This window comes from Sus scrofa, chromosome 13 (assembly GCF_000003025.6).
Source record: "Sus scrofa isolate TJ Tabasco breed Duroc chromosome 13, Sscrofa11.1, whole genome shotgun sequence".
Taxonomy (NCBI): Eukaryota; Metazoa; Chordata; class Mammalia; order Artiodactyla; family Suidae; genus Sus; species Sus scrofa.
In genome coordinates, this window is record NC_010455.5 from 177,467,419 (window position 1) to 177,489,729 (window position 22,311).

The window sequence follows — 22,311 nt, forward strand, 5'->3', positions numbered from 1 at the left end:
TAATGAGGTCTTTTAAAGGGATATTTTGAAATTCAAGTGTATTAAAGCACTTTAGCTCTATCTATCATCAGTAAAATTATCACTCAACAGCACCTTTCATCATCAATAACAATCTCATCCTATATGAACACTTGAGTTAAAAATATTTCCGAGAAAGCTGTCTAGGTACAAAAATGTAATAACAGAAACATTGCTATAGATGTTTTGCTTGTTTTTCTAAACATGACATGTTTTCATTCTACACTAGAATTTCATTTGGCTCTAAATTGCCTTGGATCATACCAAAAAAAAAAAAAAAAAAACTTGTTCAGAAAAAAAATGATGGCTTACATAATATTAAACTGTTAACCAATCTGAAAAGTCCAATCTATGAATAAAAGCTGAAGTCATCAACCAATGTGGCAGGTTAATATTTAGAGACAGAGTTATTTACAGTAATGTATATGACTGTGTATGTATGTTTGTGTGTTTAGGTCTTAAAGTTAGATTTCTTTGACTGTCAAAATCAATAACTCTATATCCCCATTCAACATTCTTACAAAAAGACCTTGACTTTGATTGCTTACTTAAGTAAAAATCAATGTAGGAATTAATACTCAAGACAGTTGTAAGAAAATGCTCAGCTGCCATCTCAGTCACAAAATTAAATTTCCTTATCACTTTTTTAAGTTTGATCACAGAAACAAAGCTAGAATTACTATTGGTTTGAGAGATTATATCAACAAATATAATTTCTCAAAAAAGTTTTCCTTTTCGTTATATCAGGCATGTTTTTAAATATCCACCTGCTTCATGAACCACATCAGTCATATCAAATAGCTCTTCTGAAACATCAATTTTGTTTTCTACAAATATGGTTTGCTTTTTTTTTTACAACTTCTTCATTTAGAAAATTTTAAAGTGTGGCTTTTGTCAAATACCATAAGCAGCTAGATTTTAATAGAGCTCTTAGGCATTATATTTGGAATGTTTCATAGTAGTATAGAATAAAAGTTAGGCTTTGGCCAGGATACTTTGTTTTCCAAGTATTTGCACCTAGACATTTTTTCCAGTCGAAGAAAACATAGGAAGATGAATAATTATATTTTATTTCTTTTAAAGAAATACAGAAGTATGAAGGATCAAAGACCTTACCTATCCAAAGGAAGAATTTCTCAGCACTGCTACCCTTGAACCTGACTTCTTTCAGCTTCATAGCAGTAAATCTCTGCAGCATCAGCAGGTGTGGCCATTAATGACCCAATGTCCTCACAGCTACTGTTTGTTCTATTTATTCCTGCCCCTGACATGGCGCTGAATCAAGCGATACCATGGACAGACATTAAAAAATATTGCCTTTCTATTAATTTTAAATAACCTTTTAATCTACATGTAAATTTGAATCTTTTGAAAGATCAGCAGAGAAAGAATCAGAGAGGTCACAGCCCAAAGCTCTTGTAGCTCAGAAGCCAGTGTAGGGGTGGGGGGCACAAAACCTCACAAATGTGAGAGCAAGAGAGAATTTTTAATTTAGGATATCAGAGAACATGGTGTAAATTCATGCTCAGAGGTTTACAAAATATCTAAACCTCCCTATCTGTCAACTGTGACAAGTAAGCTCTTGGGGGGAAAAAAAAATCATATCATGAAAAGCTCTAAATCTTTTTCAACTTTCACTATGAATCAGGTGCTTCAGTTAAGATTTGTAGTAAAATTGTGCAAATAAAAAAATAATATTAGCATCCATTCGTAGTTTGGAAGGTATTCAATTAATTTAACTTAGTGAATGTATAATTAAAAAATCATAGAATGCCATAATGTGATTAGCTAACTTAAAACTCATCTGTTTCCACTGATTAAAGATATCTCTTTCTCATCTAGTAAAATAAAGTTGTTACTAACCATTAGAAGCAATCATGCCAGCATAAGATAAATAAAAATATATAGAAGACATCTCCATTTCTTTTTCACTAAAATGATGCATCACACTATACATATTTTTTACACTATTTTTTTGGCCCCACCTGGTCCAAGCAGAAGTTCCCTAGCAAGGTTCAAACCCTCATCACAGCAGTGACCTGAGTCACAGCAGTGACAACACTGGATCCTTCACCTGCTGAGCCACCAGGGAACTCCATGGCTATATTTTTAAGAATAAAATAGATTGAATTTGATGTTCTCTGGGAAAGTAAATGGTATAAATAAGGGAGAATTAGAAACTATTACGAATGTTATTTTACCTAAACTTTGAAGATAAGCATTAATTCAATGATTTAACTAACAAATTAGAAAATTTCACATGGTTCATGTGGATCTTGAAATAAAAAATAATTACTTTCAGAAAACAAATCTGATAATATCATACCATCAGTAACTTCCAGTTGCGCTTTTGCTAAGATGCTTCCTGCCACAGTTAGGGCCTGGCAGATATAGTAACCCGCGTCTGAGCGCTGAATGTTGGTAATTGTAAGGTCCCCGGTTGGCGACACCGAACATCTACTGTTGGGCTGCTGGGGTTGATTTGGGAAAAGCAGGTTCTGTGGAAACAAACACAATTTTACCAATATTCTTTTCCCACTCCGAAAGAAAATTATATCAACAACAGCTATTGAAATTAAGAGACGTGGTTGAAAAAAGAAAATACATACATTTAAAAATATGGTGTTGAAATGTTTAAGTGCCACACAGGAAAAGAACATGTTATGAGAAGTGAGCATGCTCATAGTGAAGGAACAGTCATTGAAAAAAATCCCCATCTTTATCTTAATCTTGTACTCTCTTCCTGACTTTCTGTGAGTTACCAAACATTTTGAAACATCGTTTGGTCCTCTGTAAAAATGGGCATAACCACGCTTATCTGAATCAACTCAAAGACACTGTGAGAATCTGGAATGTAACATGCAGTTTATAAACAAATGCATAATATACTGTCTGCTGATCATGTGAATATTTGATGTAATTAACTGAATTTCTCCTGAAGATGTTCAAAAGATTTCTGAGAGGTATACCAGTTTTGAAAGAAGCTAGCAGTAACTGCTACCATCTAAGTAAGATTAACCAAAGCATTGAAAATTTTAAAAAGATGCAGATGTTTCTGAAGGATGCATGTGATGGTAAAGAGTGTCATAATACTATTTTTTTTTCCCACTGTACAGCAAGGGGATCAAGTTATCCTTTTATGTATACATTTTCCCCCCACCCTTTGTTCTGTTGCAATATGAGTATCTAGACATAGTTCTGAATGCTACTCAGCAGGATCTCCTTGTAAATCTATTCTAAGTTGTGTCTGATAACCCCAAGCATAATACTATTTTTAATAAAAAGGACTTTATTATACATCTCATATTAAATACAAGCAGTCTAACCACAAGATTGTGAAAGTTCCAGGAGAGTGGTCATGTTAACTTGGATGACCTATGTTGTTGCTTTACTGTTGTTCAATTAAGAAACACATTTGTGTATAATAAATCATATTGAGATATGTTTCCAAGTTGGATTATAAATAAGGACATATCAATTTTTATGTTGTATTTACTTACAAAGAAGAACATTATAACCCTCTGGGATCTGTTTCTCGATATAGTAATTAATTTTCCAGGTTTGTAATTAAACAGTTTCAATACGTTACAATCAGGAGATAATAACATTCAATTAAAGGCACAGGACACATTTTCACCTTAAAATGTTTTTACCCTTGAAGTAATACCAATGGAAGAGGATAAAATAGGGTATTAACACTTTTCAATTACGCTAAATGACTTTAATCCTGCGAATGATGTCCTACTTTAATTAGAAGCTCTTCTCTTTATTGCAACATGATGGATGTCCACTTTATTAGATTCAAGTGTGACACTATAAGCCCACTTTACATAAACATTACCATGTTATTAAACCCCTTCTAAAATAAGTGATGCTTGCTAGCATGGCAGGGATATAATTTCAAAATGCTATTGCCCCCTATAAAATGTGTATTACTACATAAGGCTGGACTTTTTCATACATCTGAAGCATGCTTGAGAACAAGCTAAACCTCATGTGGAATCCAAATATATTACTGAAATAAACCATCTGAAAGAGAAGGGTCTAAATTTTAAAGCCACTTGAAAATGATACAATAACTCAAAGGCTGCACTTTGCTACAATTAGCCATTAGAATACTAATTTACATAGCACTAATACATCAGATGGGCTGAATTCTCTCTGGGATCGCTTCCTCTACAATGTATTATCAGTCCACCTTCTAAATGATTCGTTGACATGGAAAATGGCATATGATTGAGGTTAACCCATCATCTTTATTCCCTGCTTGTATGACACAGGCAAAAGAAAATGGATTACAAGCAAAACCCAGGAATTCTACACAGCTCTTCTTGTCTCAAAGTGCCTGGGTATCCTATTAGTGCTAATTGGCATTATCAGCACATATTGAGGAATATGGACCATTAAGTCCAGGCTCTTAACTCTCTCTACTGATGGGTAGTCATAGATCACAGTAAAAACTGGATACTGAAGACAGGAGGACCAATTTATTTTTCCTAATATCCCAATTCATGATTTGAAAATTTACAATTTGCTCAAGCATTTCTCTTTTGTTCTCATTCACAATCTCCTATCTCTGTCTTTCCCTCTCTCCCTCCCTCTCTCTCTTTCTGCTGCGAGGGGGATAGGCGAAGGAAAGAAAACCAGGCCAAAGATTATAATTAAAGTAAACCATCTAACTCAAAATTTTTTTTTCCAGAGATTAATATCTCCGGAATTATATGCCACTTTGTCCAATGACAGGAAAAGAAATCTCTTTAATGCTACTGATCATTATTTGTTAAAAACCACGAAAACACAATGTAACATAGCTAAGTATTGTGTTTATTGGGCCACAGACCAATACACATTTTATGCAATAGCATATGTAAACCTATTTCAGGGAAGGGAGATTTATACATGATACAGCTCTATCTATATGATAACAAGGTATGTTATCATGGGATTGCACTCAATACATGGATATAAAGTGCACATTTGCAACAATCAAATGGCTTTGCATCTTTATATTTCTATTATTTATAAGTAAATATTTATCTAATTACATTCAGTATCGTGGCTTGAGGGTGTACTTCTATGGATCACAGTCCCCAGAATGAGTGGAGGGAAGGCTCCCAGGCTCTCCAGGTTCATCCCTTCTAGCCTTTTCAGGCACTGTGTGGATCTGGGGACAAAGGTGACCAGAGTGGTACTGAGCGTCTATGCCCAGGCAGAGGGAGACCTCTGGCCCTGAGAGCCTTGGCCTGAGCAGAAGCATGAACTTGTTACTTCAGCCAGGAATGAGGGAAAGCAGGTGCATTCTGCATTTTCCCCACTTCTAACTTTCAAAATGTGTAAAGTACTTTTACATATAAGCTAACTTGCTTATGAAATCTTCATAACTTATGTGATGTAAAATGTATGATAATCATATTTTAGATTAAGACAACGAGTAAATTAAGTAAAATTAAATAATGTTACAATGATTGTACAATCATAAGGTGGGAAAATGTCTTTAGAATTCTTCCCCTTTTCAAGGTGTGTGTATGTTCATGTGTGTTACAACTCTATCATGTTGCATTACATTTCCTTTAGAATCTGGGGTGTTTTAATCTGAAAGAAACTTTGAAGAATCAAGGAATTCTATGAGTAGAAATCTATTTTATAGTTACTAACTGATTTTTTTAAAAAAAGATGGCAATTAAGTCCTGGACTAATCCTGATGAAGGGTAATATAAAATTCTTATTCTTCCCATCATCTTTACATTCCACAAATTACAGGGGAAGTGAATCTAACAAAGAGCAATGAGGAAAGGAAGAAAGAGGCTTTGCCCATGCATACTGAGATGGTAAACTGCTAGCTTGGGGTGGTAGAGGACTGTATAGGGACCCAAAACAATTAAAGATGATGGTTGAGGGGGAATTCCTGATGCTTCTCTATCCAGATAAGCTTACACAAGTTTTGGATCAACAGGTTCTCTTAATTTAGGCTAAAGCATTCCACCTCTGGGAGTTTTCAAACTGCCTGAGACTTTTAATCATGGCTTCCATTTTTGCCAAGGAAATTCATCCAGGACTAACAACAGAGAATCCTGAGGAAGAAGACCAGTAGGTCACTTTCTAAGAACTACGTGTCTCCGTGGGAATGGTTTTGGGAAGTCTAGAATGACAATAACAAAAATTTCTAAGTCCATGGGGAATGCACATGGACTTAAATTCTTAGACAAAGAACTCAATTTCTAATCTGCTTTCAGCTGGAAGTTCCACCCATTACCTCAGAACCTAGAGGATTGTGCTTATCTAAGTTTGGACCAAGTCCTAAAGGATAAAAGTGGTGTATTCAATTCACTTTTAGTAAAGAATCTGAGAGATCATGATGCTCAGAAAAGTCCTGAGAGGACAAGCCAGACACAGCAAAGACCAGACACATATTGGTCCCTTCTCATATTTAATACATTATTTCCTGTCTAACTTCACTATGAGGGAATCCAGAAGGGATGAGGGAATAAAACGTCTCTCTTACTCTTAAATGGACACATGTTTAAATTAATGCTAAAGAAAAAGTATTTGTACTACTGATCTATGAAAGGGGGTTGGAATTGGTTTCTAGGCTGATTAATAATGAAAATATTGCTTACTGTTTTGCATATGCCCAGGATGTTCTAAGTGATGTATATATACGAAGTCACTTAATTATCCGAGTGCAGCTCCAAGAAAGATAGCAAACTTACCTTTCTGTTAAGAGATTTTTAAATAGCTATAGGTTTAACTTTTTCAGATCATTTAGTTACCTTGCAGTGTATCTATTCTATGTAAGGTAAAAAAATTCAGGAAATACCAGAAACAAAGAGCATTGTATTAAAACATCTGACTCCCACTTATTTCAGAATTCATTAGTCTCTTTTTCAGAAATAAATTCACCCTTGATAACAAGAAGGGTCCTCACTCTGAACAGGGGGAATTCAGAGATTTGAGAAAGGCAATCAAGGCTTACACTCACCTGGCTGCCTTCTTTTTGCCAAAAAACTGCAGGCTGTGGGTTTCCTTTAGTTTCACAGGGAAATGTCACTGTTCGACCTTGGGCAACAATCTGATCTCTTGGCCTAACCACAAACTGTGGAGGAGCTATAATTTAAAAGGAAAGAAAGTGTGTAAATATAAGCTATAGACAAAGAAAAATATATCAAGGAGAAAATCTGATACTGGGTGAATGGCTCAGTACCAGACAGCGGCTACAGTTTTTGAGCTATTTTTAAGCATTTCTCAAAACACAACAGGAAAAGGAAAAGACCACTATATGAAATGTGAGGAAAGAAGTAAATGCATTAGTAGATACATGTCAAGTGTTGTATATTGTAAATCCCACAGCACATAGGCTTGCATAGGAAAATAGGTTTTTAATGATATTTGAAAGTTTTAAATATAAAACATGGTTTCCTAATACGGTTTTGTGTTTTGAATAAAGACAGAAAAGAATCACTGTATTACTCAAACATCTCCTTCCTGTGAAGTCAATCTGTTGACAAGCATTAATTGTTCTTGTAATATTTGCAAGATACTAGGTGCTGGGACACAAGAGGGCATAGATATGATCCTTATTCTCAAAGTGCTTATATTCTAGACTTGAGCTGAAGTGTTGAAAACATCAAAGAATTGAGGATATGGTAATTACATACAAAGACAACAATACAAAGAAACTTATAGGAGTTCCCATTGTGGCTCAGTGGATTAGGAGCCTGACATAGGGTCCCCAAGGATGCAGGTTCAATCCCTGGCCTTGTTCAGTGGGTTAGGGATCTGGCACTGCCACAAGCTGCAGTACAGGCTGCGAATGCAGCTCAGATCTGGTGTTGCTGCAGCCCTGCAGCTGCAGCTCCGATTCGACCTCTAGCCTAAACACTTCTATGTGCCAAAGGTATGACTATAAAAAGAAAATTAAAAAAAAAAAACTTACAAAGAAACCTATGAAAATGGTTGATTCTATTTAATTCATTTCATGTGGATAACTAAGCATCAGGCACTTACTACATAGCCTACTGGCTACTAAAACTATACAAACAAAAAGCATCTACCCTGCTGCCATGAAGGAACTCAGTCTAACAGAAAATACAAACCAAGAGGATGATGACAACAAGAGCAAAACTAAAACAATGATTCTCTAAGACTGTGGTTAAGTTTCAATGATAGAGATACTCTCAGAGTGCAGAGAAGCCCTTAAATTAAGTATATTCCATTAAGTGTGATAGGACTTCAGGAGAAAGGGATCCCTTTGTAGGGTTACAGTGGCTGTGAATGACTTCATGCAAGAAGTGGACATTATGGAGGCTTGGAGGAAAGGGTGGCATTTAGACAAGTGGAGAACGAACACATTCCAAACAAGGAACTGATTGAGCCAAAGTACAAGAAGCAGGAACACATCTAGTATACAGTGAGTAGTAGTCCCAGAAGGAATGGAGGGTCCCTGATGTGTAAGCATCATTGGCTTTGTACAAAAGATAGATCTGGATCCAGTCTAATAAAGTCCTGAGACGCCAAACTGAGGATTTTATTCTACTCTTTCTAAGCAGAGGAGTGATAGATGCAAAGCAAAATTCTGCAAGTTTAACCCTCTAATGAATGTAGTCTATAGATTGTGAGGGAGATGGATTATCAGTAAAGTAGGGAGCCTGGCTGAAAGGCCAGTAAAGTGACTTACGCAAAAACAATGGGACCTAAGTACAAGTAACTCCAATAGAAAATAAAGAGATGGGGATAAAAATGCTAAGAAAGTTCAGATTTAAATTTGGGGATAATTATAAAGAAGAAAATGAAAAACAGTAGACAGTAAAACTGGAAGTTTTTACAAGGACATCGTCATACCAAAACCCACTCCCGTTGAAGAAAAAAAATAGCGTGCTTATTCCATGACTTTTCTAATCATCTGTTTCTACTATAACTCCTTGCTTATGCTAGAAACGTAGGACCAAGAAAATAACTTTAAAATGAACTCTAATTTTTAGAACCTGGTGTACATGGCTACAAGCCTAAAATTTGAACTCTGAAGGGTTTTAACAATAAGCACTACTCAGGGAAGGCCTTTATCCAGAATTCTTTCAGTCCTTTAGAAGTACATAACGGCAGGTCCAAGAACAGAGTACAAGTAGGGTGGCCTTAAACATGCAACCAATTACTTATTCTTATAAGAATTCTAGCATAGAAATAGCAGCAGCATTGTTTTTTTTCAAAAAATTCACTGAGATTTGTAGTGGCTTATTTTTTTGCTGTCCTATTACACCGCCTCGTAGTTCAACGCATTCAACCATACCTCAGAGACAGAAGGAATAAATCTACTAAGTGAAAATTTCTTCTATAACTATAGATAACAGAAGACTCCATTTAACAGGATGGAGAACCCAGATTTATGGATCTATTTGAACAGAACATGGTTTATGTCGCTCTGTATTTTCAGATTAGTTGCTTCTTCTGTTCTTGTTATTTCTACACAATTTCACTGAATCAGCAGATACATTGATTTTTGTTCCATGTTTTCTAATAACACTGATAGTTTAAATCAGTGTTATAAAATTACATCAGGAATGACTCAAAACACTGCAGTGATCATTTTTCAAAAGAGATGTGAAACCACTAGATATTATACCAAAAATACTTAATATCGGTCTCTATCATCCATAATATCTAAGAAAAATTATACACATTAAGAAAAATTTAAAGATCAATGTGTATTTCTTCTTTGTAATTCTATGAAAGAAAAGTTTAATGCAATATGTACACTAAGTAAGAAATATTGAGTAACTTTGCTTATATTTCATTATCAAAAATAAATAAAAGTCAATATAGTAAAAATCAGTTAATAGTCTGATAAAAATAACATTTTCAGCTTCAGCTTATGAGTTTATCTGGATCAGAAAGAATTGAACTGGCTCTCATAACTAATTAGTAAAACTAGTTAGTAAAAATTTAGAGCCCCATATACAATATAAAGTCCTTCTTTACATGATTTTTAAAATGTAATAACTGAGAATACGAATGATTAAAATCATCAGATAAAACATCAAATGAAAGCAATGAAAACATATTTTATAGTTTTAAACACATTAGGCTTACTGTTTATCTACCTATTATCTATCTCAGTAAAATTACCATCTGTATTTTAAATATTAAACTATGGGCTTTTTGAACTTCATTTTTCAGGCTTTCAAAAACCTTTTGGTAGATGAGTGATTCTGCAAAATGATTTTGGAATCCACATCCTACAGTTCTAACACAGCTGCTAAAACAACCTCCAAAATAAAGACTGGCAAGTGACTGCATCTATCTATTCAGTTTTTAGAAAAGATATGACTCATTCATTTATTCATTCAAAATGTATTGATTGGCTACAAAATATGAGACATTCTACTTGATCCTGGAGGTGGAAAGCAAGGTAAACAATTGCTCATGGCCTATGGCAGAGACTTCAAGGAAATAAATAAAAACAATTACAGCAGACTATAGTTTGTATAATAATAAAAATGTAGAGGGCATCGGGGGTGGGGTGCGGGGGGAGTGTGGAAAGAGTACAAACCAGACCAAGTGACTGATGAGGAAAGAAGAGGAACACTGCCAGGAGAAGGCTACATTTGAATTGTGTATTGAAGCAAAAGAAAGAATTCATGGGATGAAGAGGCACTAAGGTCACTTGGAACAGAGAGAAGCGGATGTAGGCAGACACCTGTGGAACTGGATGTGCTGGGAAGATGTAAGCAGTTTTATGAGACTGACTTAGAGGGCCGCTATGGATGTAAACAATTTTAAAAATAAATCAGGGCTGCAGAAGTGCTACAGGTAGGGCCTGATAATTTGTGCTAAAGGAGCTTAAATTTCGCCCTAGAAAGTATGGAAATCTGTTTAGACATTTTTATGCAAGAAAGATAAAATAAGATTAGTGTTTTAGAAAGAATCCTCTTCCTAGAAGAAAAAGGGCACATATGAGGCTGTAAAAACATAGCATGTTGGGACAGGAAATCCAGTCAAGAATTGTAGCACCTAAATATACTATGTCATGAGAACTCTCAAGGGACAAAGGAAATTCTGCAATGTCACAGTGGAATATTTACCATTGATGATATAACCTAAAAGCCCAGGAAATCAAAGTTGCTTGAATTTTTACCTAGAACTGAATTTTTAAGACTACTAACAAAACACTATCAGCATATGTGTTATTCATGTTATGAAATATCCTTTCATGTGACATTGATTTATATTGTACTTTTATTTCAAGTTACTTCTAATACACTGTATTTCTATGTTCCAAATAGTTTCTTGTCACCAGAACTTAAGTCACGTTGATCTTGATGAAACTAGATTCACCTTTTCATTTTTAAAATGAAAAATAAAATTAAAAATAGTAAAGCATTTAGCAAAGCAAAAGATTTTAAAAGTATTCAAGTCTCTAAAAATGTACATCCTTTTCTATTGTCACCTGAAGTCTGAGCCACCAAAACCGAATTGCATCAATCACTTTTACTTCTGTAGACTCTGTTTCTCTGTCGAAGATCTATATTGTAATCTTCTGTGAAGGGATATCAGCTGAAGGAACTTATTTTTGAGGTTTCAAAATGAAAAACTGCATCAATAATTCTTCTGATAACACTTTACAGTTTCAGTATTTCTGCCAGGTGGCGGTGAAAATGGTTTGAAAAGACAGTACTTGGCTGATGGCACCAATGGGAGGGAATAGGCAGAGAGGTGGCATTTTATCAACACAGCACAATAGCACAAGGAGTACTATACACAAAATGGATTTTCTATGATGGCTCTCATTAAATATAAAAACACACAATTAGGTCCTCAAGATGACAATTCAGAGCACACATTTAAACCCAATGTGAATTAAAGAGTTTGAATTATAAACTCCAGAAGACTATGTTAGTTAAAAGAAATGGCAGTTCTCTTTATATATTTCTAAGATGGAAGACTATAAAATACACATTCATATCTTCTCTAAAACCCAAAGCATTAGACAAGTCTTTTGTAACTATGATGTACTAACCACTTGCTTAATCTGTTAAGTGGTTATACCTTATGACTTCAGCTATCACAAGAAATAAGATGAGGAAAACAGAGTGCTACAGAGTGTCACAATTCAATGTTCAATACACACGTACAAATTAAAAACAATAGCTCCATAAGAAAAGTATGTTGCATGATTTCCAGAGGAGCAGACCCAAATAGAAAAAGGTCAATTAAGATTAGAGGTCGGCTACTGTTCACCCAAAACTGTGTTTTTGAGAATTTAGATAAAATGCACAGTAAATTAGATTTGATTTCTGCTAAATTATGCTTTGATACTGCGTTCGGCCCAAGCTGGCTTCAATCAAAGTCACGCTACAGCTCGGTTATGCTAATGGCTGCTGGTGTGAGTGAGTGGGTGATATGGAAATCAGATGGCTGAACATGAGTAAGAAGCAGAGGCCGTGCATGAGGTGGGCTTGGAGATGAGGGGATGGGGGACGCCAAAGGTTAATCACATCATGTCCAGAGTTGTTTTTACAGGAAAATATGGCTTTCTTTGGCAGGCATGGACATGGGGATAGTCATGAAGCAGTTGCATATATTAATATGTGACAGGGCAATTACTGGCACGGTCACCAGCTATTTCTTTGGGTACAATTTTGCACCTGAGTGAATAAGCTTCTTATTCTGTAGTAATAAAGATTATGAACTTATACTCAAGTATAAAATATTTTTGGAATTGAATATTTTTTGCACGCTAAATTATAATATATTCTATGAACATATTTGAAAAGCTCATTATTCCTTCTTTGGCTTGTTTTAAAGATTTGTTGAGTTGAAAACTGCTTAATACAACAATACTTAAAATTAGTCAAATACTTATTAAGTGCCCAGAGGTGTATCAAACCATTCACAGGCATTATCTCATTTAATATTCAAAGAGCCCTATGTCTTAACTTTCACCATAATGACGTAAAGCCCAGTAATCTGAATGTTATAAAGGCTTTTAATCTTTTTTATTTATTTATTTATTTATTTATTTGTCTTTTTGCTATTTCTTTGGGCCGCTCCCGCAGCATATAGAGGTTCCCAGGCTAGGGGTCTAATCGGAGCTGTAGTCTCCGGCCTACGCCAGAGCCACAGCAACTCGGGATCCGAGCCGCGTCTGCAACCTACACCACAGCTCACGGCAACGCCGGATCCTCAACCAACTGAGCAAGGGCAGGGACCGAACCCGCAACCTCATGGTTCCTAGTCGGATTCGTTAACCACTGTGCCACGACGGGAACTCCTGAATGTTATAAAGGCTTTTAAAGATTAAATTGATAGCTAGGAAGACAGACTGGACTCATGATCCATCTGATGGCTGGACCTCTTAAACACATATGGTTCACTTCAAACTATATGACTAACTTGAGAATTTTTCACTTCTATTACCAAAGAAAAGGATAGGAATTATAATACTAAGATTTCTAATATGGTAGAATATTGTTAAAATCATAATATGTTTTTTATAAGTAATTGCTTTTATTGTTAAAGCACATAAAAACTATAATCTTCCTTTTTCTGCACTACCTGTAAACACAACCTTTCTTAAGTATACTTATTTCAAGTTATTCTTTATTAAAAAACCTACAGTGCCTTTTCTATTGCTTGCTATTCCAATCCTTCCAAATTAGTCTCTGTGTAGCATTTTGTCTTCCAACAGCTATCCCAAGGTTTTACCATTCTGATGCTCAACTGTCCCTAAATTAGCTGCAACATTTCAGCCGACCAGCCTACTGTCTATCACTTGCATTTGTATTTGCTTGTTTCACTGGTCAATCCATCTTGCTATCTATTATCCTCTGGTCCACCTTGTCAACAATGACTAAGCTTGTACTTTTCTTGTGTTCTTTCCACTTTAAGGTACTTGCCCTTGCTTGTGTTAACTTATTTCTCTATTTTTCTGCCCTTGCTTGTATGCCTTGATTCTTCAATTCAACTGTTCTGTTCTGTTACTGGTATAATGTGCAAGCTACTGTTTTACAATGAAATAGTATCATTATTTGGCCTGAAAAATCCCCAAACAGTGAACACTAAATGGATGGTGTGAAATAGAGATTAAGAAAAAAACAGAATTCTTGATCTATAGCTAAAGTAGGAGTTCCCGTCGTGGTTCAGCGGAAAATGAATCTGACTAGGATCCATGAGGACGTGAGTTTGATCCCTGCCCTCGTTGCTGTGAGCTGTGGTTTAGGTTGCAGACACGGCTTAGATCTAGCATTGCTGTGGTTGTGGTGTAGGCCAGAGGCTATGGCTCCAATTTGACCCCTGCCCTGCGAATCTCCATATGCCGCAGATACGGCTCTAAAAAGACAAAAATAAATAAATACATAAATAAATAAAGCAAAATACTCAATGTGTTTTCTATCTCATCATGCCTAAAGAACATAATGTATTCCTGTCAGTGACAGTAACTCAATATTGCAGTAATTTGGGTGGGGAGAATCCAAAGAAAATACGTTTGAAAAAAAAATCTCAAGACTGATTCTAATATGGCCCTCTATGGAGAACATCTCTTATATCAAACAAAAATTAAAACTCAAAGACTATAAATGGGTAGCCACCACCCCAGAGTGACAAAACAGCACAGAAAAATATAGGTATTGTGTAGCAACCAATTCAAGACATTCCTACAAAAATAAACTAGTCAATAAGCTTACCCCACCAACAAGAAACAGCAAGAATTCCTTTCATTAAGATGGAATGTAGAGCAGGAGTAAGAGATGAATATTTAGTCAGTAATCAGAACATGTTGGCTTCTAACTGATAAACAACAGTTTCTTCAATTTAATTCTATTTAATTTTACTCTTTAACACTAGACTTGATTTCAAAAGAATTTCTGTCATAAAAATATTTGATTTGAAATGTATTAGCACATAATCCATTTCAGAGGAAGCAATGTAATCATAACGAAAAATATAATTCAGGTATATAGAATTTAAAATGATCATTTTTACAAATCCCATTTAATTACATTTTATTCATTTGTCACTATTTTCAAGGAATATAAACAATCAAATTGCTGAAATACCTACCTTGCCAATTAATCATTTTCTTACTGAGTCCATGGCAATAACTCTTTCAGATGAATGATGTGATTGTCTTCTCAGCCAGTACCTTACTTCTAGCTAACATAAAGTTCTTATTCCATAATAAAAACCAATATCCACATCTTTTTTCAATAATAATCTAATAATCTATACATATGATATATATTATATGTGATTTTTAATGTCAAAGTGAAAAAGGAAAAGCGCTAAATGGTGTATCATTTTCATAAATATAGAAAGTTAAGTAAGTGGTCAAAAAAATAACATGACTACAATGAATCACAATCCTTAGCTTCTTCATCTATTTAGACCTCATATCATACTCTCCACCTATATGAGGCCTCACATGTACAAACTGCATTCATTTCTCATAAGAGTAAAGATGTGTTCCAACTTTGCAGCTATACTCTTTACATTTAGTAATCACTCATGGAATTTATTGATTGGAGGAAGACTAATTTTTGAAGGTTCATATAATACCGAAAACTCATGATTATTCAAATCCAGATACTAAGGTAGGCCATGAAATTAGTCAAATGTGTTATATAGTATAACTATAAAATAACATAAGCGATCTTCTAAATTGACATTTATAGTAACTGGGAAAGCAACTCCAAAGAGGGTCGAAGGTACGAAGTTTTGGTGGTAAGTGTGACATAACACACAAAAAAGTATGCATATGTTCTGTGATAATGGTTAAAACTATGTACTTTAATTTACAGTCATTCAAAATATGTTTCTCTTTGAGAAGGAACAATGTAAATATCAAAATGAAATAATTCTACAATTATCTAAAATAGATAGAATGTCTGTGAAAAGGGTAAACTCATTTGGTTCCAAATACCCTACCCACATAGATCTCACAGGTAAGCATATAAAAACAGTGTTGTAATAAACAGCTCCACATACATAGCCATTCTGTACTTGACCTTGATTTTTTTAAGACAATACATTACTAGAAAATCCCACAGTAATAAACTTATAAATGAATTCAGGGAGTTCCTGTGGTGGTGCAGTGGAAACAAATCCGAATAGGGACCATGAGGTTGTGGGTTCAATCCCTGGCCTTGATCCTAGTGGGTTAAGGATCTGGCATTGCCCTGAGCTGTGGTGTAGGTTGCAGAGGCGGCTCGGATCTGATGTTGCTGTGGCTGTGATGTAAGTCAGCAGCTGCAGCTCCGATTGGACCCCTAGCCTGGGAATCTCCATATGCCGTGAGTATGGCCCTAAAAAAAGCAAAAAAAAAAAAGAAAAGAAAAGAAATGAATTCAGATGTTTGTTGACACTTTAACTCATACTAGTATTTAATTATTATTTTTTTTCTTTTTTTGTCTTTTTGTCTGTTGTTGTTGTTGTTGCTATTTCTTGGGCCGCTCCCGCGGCATATGGAGGTTCCCAGGCTAGGGGTCGAATCGGAGCTGTAGCCACCGGCCTACGCCAGAGCCACAGCAACGCGGGATCCGAGCCGCGTCTGCAACCTACACCACAGCTCACGGCAACGCCGGATCGTTAACCCACTGAGCAAGGGCAGGGACCGAACCCGCAACCTCATGATTCCTAGTCGGATTCGTTAACCACTGCGCCACGACGGGAACTCCGTATTTAATTATTTTAAGCAAACATTTACTGGTTTTATTTTTGTGTCAGGGTCTGAGGGTACTAAGATCTCTGTTCTCTGGAACTTACCACCTACCAGAGGAAACTCACATGAAAACAATCAAGCATGATACAACATGATGAACATGCTAAGTGGTGTAATACAGGATGTCCCACCATTACGAGAGTAACTTGACTCAGTCTGTCTCCAACAGTTGGGGAAAGCATTGAAAGAGAAAAAGAGAGAGCGAGAGATAGATTTGTTCTTTTGAGATTAAGTAGGTGAGAAAGGAAGGGCACGAGCTTGTTCCTCAAAGAGGGAAAAATACATGCATTATGTTAGAGAGAGAAGTTTTCCGAACTGCACCAAAGCAACATTACCATCACTTAGCTTCATGCCCATTTTTGTAAAGCCAGGTAAGTCTCTTACATTTAAGGATTATGTTGTTGGAATCATGTGTCTTTCTACGTAAATGGTCTTTACTGGCTTTAGGAAATCCAATTTAATCCTTTAGTGGTATTAAATTTTTCTATATTGCAGTACATGTAATAGTTAACTCAAAAAGTAACTAAGTTGTGGAATTCCCATTATGGCTCAGCGGTAATGAAGCCGACAACCCAATCCACGAGGATGTGAGTACAATCCCTGGCCTTACTCAGTGGGTTAAGGATCCAGCGTGGCCATGAGCTGTGGTGTAGGTCACAGACGTGGCGTGAATCCTGTGTTACTGCGGCTGTGAGGTAGGCTGGCAGATACATCCCTGATTTGACCCCTAGCCTGGGAAATCTCCAGATGCTGTAGTTGCGGCCCTAAAAAGCACATGCACACACTCACAAAAATGAAAAACAAAAAACTAAGCTGTGTACGTTTACAGATCATTTTAAACTTCATTACATTTCAGATTACTAAACTAGATTTGAACTTAAATTATAGGTAAGTATAGGAAATCATGTAACTCTAGGGAACCATTCTGAAATCTAATATGCACATTCCATAGAACTTCTGAATTCTACAAGTTATAAATTAGAAAGAAAAAAGAAATTAAGAAAAAAATTAATTTTAAAGAAAATTAATTAAATTTAAATTTAATTTTACTTAAAGAAAAAAATTAAGTTTAAACAAATTCTGAATTATAAATCACATTTTCCCATATTATTCTTTCCTTTACCAATAGTACCTTGCTTTTCTATCTGCTTTCCTGACTAAAATACTGAGAATAAAATAGAAAAAAAATAATAACTTTTTATTTTCTTTAAGGGACTATTAATTTTCCAGGAAAATATTACTACTTTAAAAACTAATGAATTCTTAGAAGAGGCCATATTTAAGTTATTCTTTAAAAAAAAAATTCTCATTTTCACCAGCAGAAGAAAAACAGTTCAAGGAGTGGGGGGAAAAAAACCTCTCCAGATCCTAACTGGGAAAACGAAGGTTCTCATATTGCGGGTAGAAGGGGCTGTAAGTGTGAAGGTGAGGAGGGAAAACCATAGCTTAAAAATGGCTCTTCATGTAAATGGTGAGACAAGACATCCATTTTCACTCACTTAACCTGTCAACTTGCCAGAACTGTCATGTCAGCACTCCAGCTAAACCACGAAGGCTGATCACATCCCATTATCTCATTTTTTTTTAGAAAAAGATTGCATGAAGATGCCAATCAGGAAAAAAAAAAAGAGGGGGAAAACTTGCAACCAAGGAACAAATGTACTGATGCTGAAGGGCTGCTTAGTTAACGGAATTTTAATATGCAACTGCAATGTTTCTTAATAACATTAATTACACGCTTAGTAAGGCACCATCCTACCTCATTAGTGCTTTCTTTTTGTTGTATTTTATCTCCTACTAGCAGAATGGGGACTATGTGATTGGCCTGTTACTATTAATGTTGCTTAATCTTTTTATAGCACTATTTAAAGCTGCTTGCATAAACATTTTCTAGGCAAGTATTACCTATGTATGCATATGTGTGTATCAATTAGCTGCACCAACACTTGGCGTGCTCCTATCACACGTAAGTGTTATGCTAGAACCAGAGGCAGCAGAAAGATGTAAATACAACAATGTATTTACTAATGAAGAGCTAATAGTTTTGTAGGGTAGATGAAACTAATATCCCCAATAAATCTGGGAAGTAATGTTTGTCATAAGAGAGATTTAAAAAGGCATTCATACATATTTTAACTCCAAATTCAATTTAATTTGGTAGTTTATATATTTTTAATGAATCTAATTATGTGCTATTCCCTTGAGTGACATTTAATATGTTTAAATAAGTTGTGCAGTAATTCAAATGTCATGCATATAATATCTAGGTGTAATGCACATCATAATATATATTTAATTGTACATATGCATATCATGACATCTCTTTCAGTATGCAAGTTACCGTATAAAAGTAAAAATTTTGACTTAGAAGGCATCATGACTAAAATGTTAATGCTGTTTCTTCTGGCAATAGCCAGTGAAATCTCTTAATACTAATCTCATAATACTGTTTCTGGCCAGAATACGTACATTATTGTGATATTTGATATTTATAGTATTTTACATTTAACTATTAGGTTAACATATTTAGTGTTTATTTTATTTTCATTGGAATAGATTCCAAAATTAATGAGTACTTAAGTTTTTTGAATATTTAGGTTGATATAATGAAGTAATATCTTCCTCAGTTGAACACAACAAAAGAGGTGAATAATATGGAAAAACAACTATAGCCCCAAACCACCAATTGTGAGGTGCCCTGGCTACACATGGTCACATCTGGAGGAAAACGAGGATGCATGGTGAACAACCACTAGCCTCAATCCCAATCCTCTATCAACAGCAATTGCACAAAATTTATCCATCCATATTGTGAGAACCCATTCCATGATGCTTTGATGGGAAGAAGGACATCTAGAGTCAAGAAAGACTTGGGAATTAAGAGACATGACTTATAAATAACCAGCTAAAATTCAGAAGTCTGGAGAGAAGGTATTGAAGGAAAGAAAAAGCCAAGCCTATTGTGGATGCTGAAATTTTAAGGTGGCCCTTATGACCTTCACATGATTATGTTATATGACAAAAGGGATTTTTACAGATATAATTAGGGTTACTGATGAGTTGACTGTAATACAAGGAGAGTAATCAGGGGGGCCTAACCTAATCACATCAGCCAGGGAACTTTCTCTTTCTGATAGAAGAATGGGAAGTCAGAGATACAGAGAACAGCACCTGAAGGATTGAAGGGAGCCCTGCTGACTTTGAAGGCTGTGGTAGCCAGGTGCAAAGATGACAAGTGAACTGGGAGTGACCCCTGGCTGGTAGCCAACAAGGAAACGGGGACTTCAATCCTACAACCACAAAAGAACTTGATTCTACCAACCACTTGTGTGAATTTTAAAGTAGACTCTTCTGGAGAGTCTCCAGAGAAGTGCTCAGTCTGATCAAATCATAACTTGATTTGGTCTGTGAGGTGCTACGCAGAGGACCCGGTTGAGCCTGGTTGGGTTTCTGATCTGTAGAACTGTGGCCTACTAAATGGGTACTGTTTGAGTTGCTCCACTTGTGGTAATGTGTTATACCGCAGTCGAAAATAGCACATCTAAAAACTATCTTCATTATGAAGCACGAAGTATTAAAGAAGATAAAGAGGGTTTCATGTGGAATACAGAAAACTTGTAACATGAAGGGGGTTGCCTTTTACTAATAGAATCACTAGGATACCAAGAAGACAGTAACATATGTGTTTTGATAAAATATTTAAGATTAAGAGTCCAAGTAGAGGTTCCTGAATAACTATGATACTTCTCAGTTTCTCTTCTCCAAACATGCAAACCCTAGTTTTCAGCAGCTAACTGGAGTATTAATAACCCGACAGAGACTAAAATAGGACTTACTCAAAACAAAATAAACTGTAACTTAACTAACTGCTTATTTAATTAATGAGAGAGATGAGAACATAATCAATTCATCAGAAGAAGATAAAGCATCTGTATCTTCCAAGAATAAATGAAGGGCCCATAGGAATGCTTTAGAATAAATTGTTGTCCATATATACTGTCTAAAAAAAGAGACATATTCAAAAAGGGGTAATGAAACGAAAAGACACATGAAGAATAATGCTTTGTTCAAGCTTATCAAGGAAATGAACAAAAAATTTAAAAATAAAATATATTTTAGAAACAAGAAAAATGATAACTGCAATTGAGAAAGTTATAAAGGAGACAGGTGAACATTAAGAAATCATACAGTATGAAAATAGGGTAACTTCAAAATTACTATAGAGAATTAACAAATATGGAATTGAGACAAAGGAAAGTCACTATAACTGGTGTATTTGAAGAAAAGAAGTGAAACGAAAAAATATTTAGAGATAAAACTTAAGAAACCATTTTTGTAATGGAGTAAATTAAAGCATGAATGTACAGATTTAACGGCTTGCTTTGTCCTAAGAATATTAGACATATACTGATCAGGATTAAGATATAACCCGGCAAAGTTATGGAAGACAGGACCACAAATGTATTCACATAGTGAAAGAGCATCCCAGCTGAGGATAAAAATATTCTGTAAGCCTCAGACTTCACTACAGCACCATTCAATACCAAGACAATAAAACATTTTCACCAAAGTGTGGAAAAAAAAAAGTATGACTCAATAATTTTATATCCACCCTTCAAACTGGAAGCAATGAATACATCTTGTCAAACACACAAGGCCCTTCCAAAAACATCAAGTCAGCGAGTAAAACCAGCCAAGCATGAGAAGAAACCAGTACTTGTTTTCCATTTTAAAAACTAGCCTTAGCTAAGCTATTTTAAATTTTCACATTATGGTAACTCTACTAGAGTATAAAAGACAAAACAGAATGCATTTTTTTAAACCGATTTAATCAAAACATACGGCACAATGAAAAACATGATGTTTAATAAAAATTAAATGGGAGTCTGCATAAAGTAGCTAATTAGTGCCAGATGCATGGAAACTTAAGGATTCCTAGGAGGGAGATGATCACCCAGGTCATGGGGTACAGCTTGCCTAAAGAAGAAAGGCTGCAGAAAATAAAAGTATAGGTGTCCTTCCAAGATACACTTAGGACGCCTTGCGCAGAAAAGTGGATCTCGACAGGAAAGGATTCATGCATAATATTCACCTATTTTCTGATTTTTAGAAAAACTGGAATCTTTCCAATATGAAGTTAAGTTATACCCAGCACATTAAACTTTCCAATTTTCAAGGCGGGGTGGGGGGTAGAGGTGTTGAGAATACCACTTGTGTTATTTTTAAAGTAATATCTGTTTTATACTTTTCCCTGAATGAATTTTTTTTAGTCAGCCATGTTTCATTGGACCTTGTGATGGCCTCAATAAAATGCCTCAGAGTATGTTATAGCAAAACTCCAATCCACAACAGAATTTTCTAAAATGAGAATATATTAATTTTTGTGCTTAAGCAGTTAAAAGATGGAAAAAAAATATGTCCCTATAGGTTCCTGTTTAGAATAGTGGCTACTTCTTTAAAATAATACTAGTAATACTAGATGGGAATTTTTCCAAAAACATTATTTCTCAATACTTATACTTTTGTGTGGCCAATTATATTCTATCAAAAGACACATACTTCTGAGTCACTAAATTAGGAAA

At 35.3% G+C, this 22,311-nt stretch overlaps 1 protein-coding gene across 25 annotated transcripts in view; it reads right to left on the reverse strand.

The window, feature by feature from the left end:
* The window catches only part of ROBO2 (roundabout guidance receptor 2), a 1,674,316-nt gene that overhangs the window by 101,707 nt on the left and 1,550,298 nt on the right, over window positions 1-22,311 (reverse strand). For all 25 annotated transcript variants that reach the window (XM_021071393.1, XM_021071387.1, XM_021071400.1 and 22 more), the window contains 2 exons: window positions 6,998-7,122; window positions 2,345-2,516 (listed from right to left, as the gene is read on the reverse strand). In XM_021071393.1, the coding sequence (XP_020927052.1) occupies window positions 2,345-2,516; window positions 6,998-7,122 (297 nt within the window). The remainder of the gene's footprint in view (window positions 1-2,344; window positions 2,517-6,997; window positions 7,123-22,311) is intronic.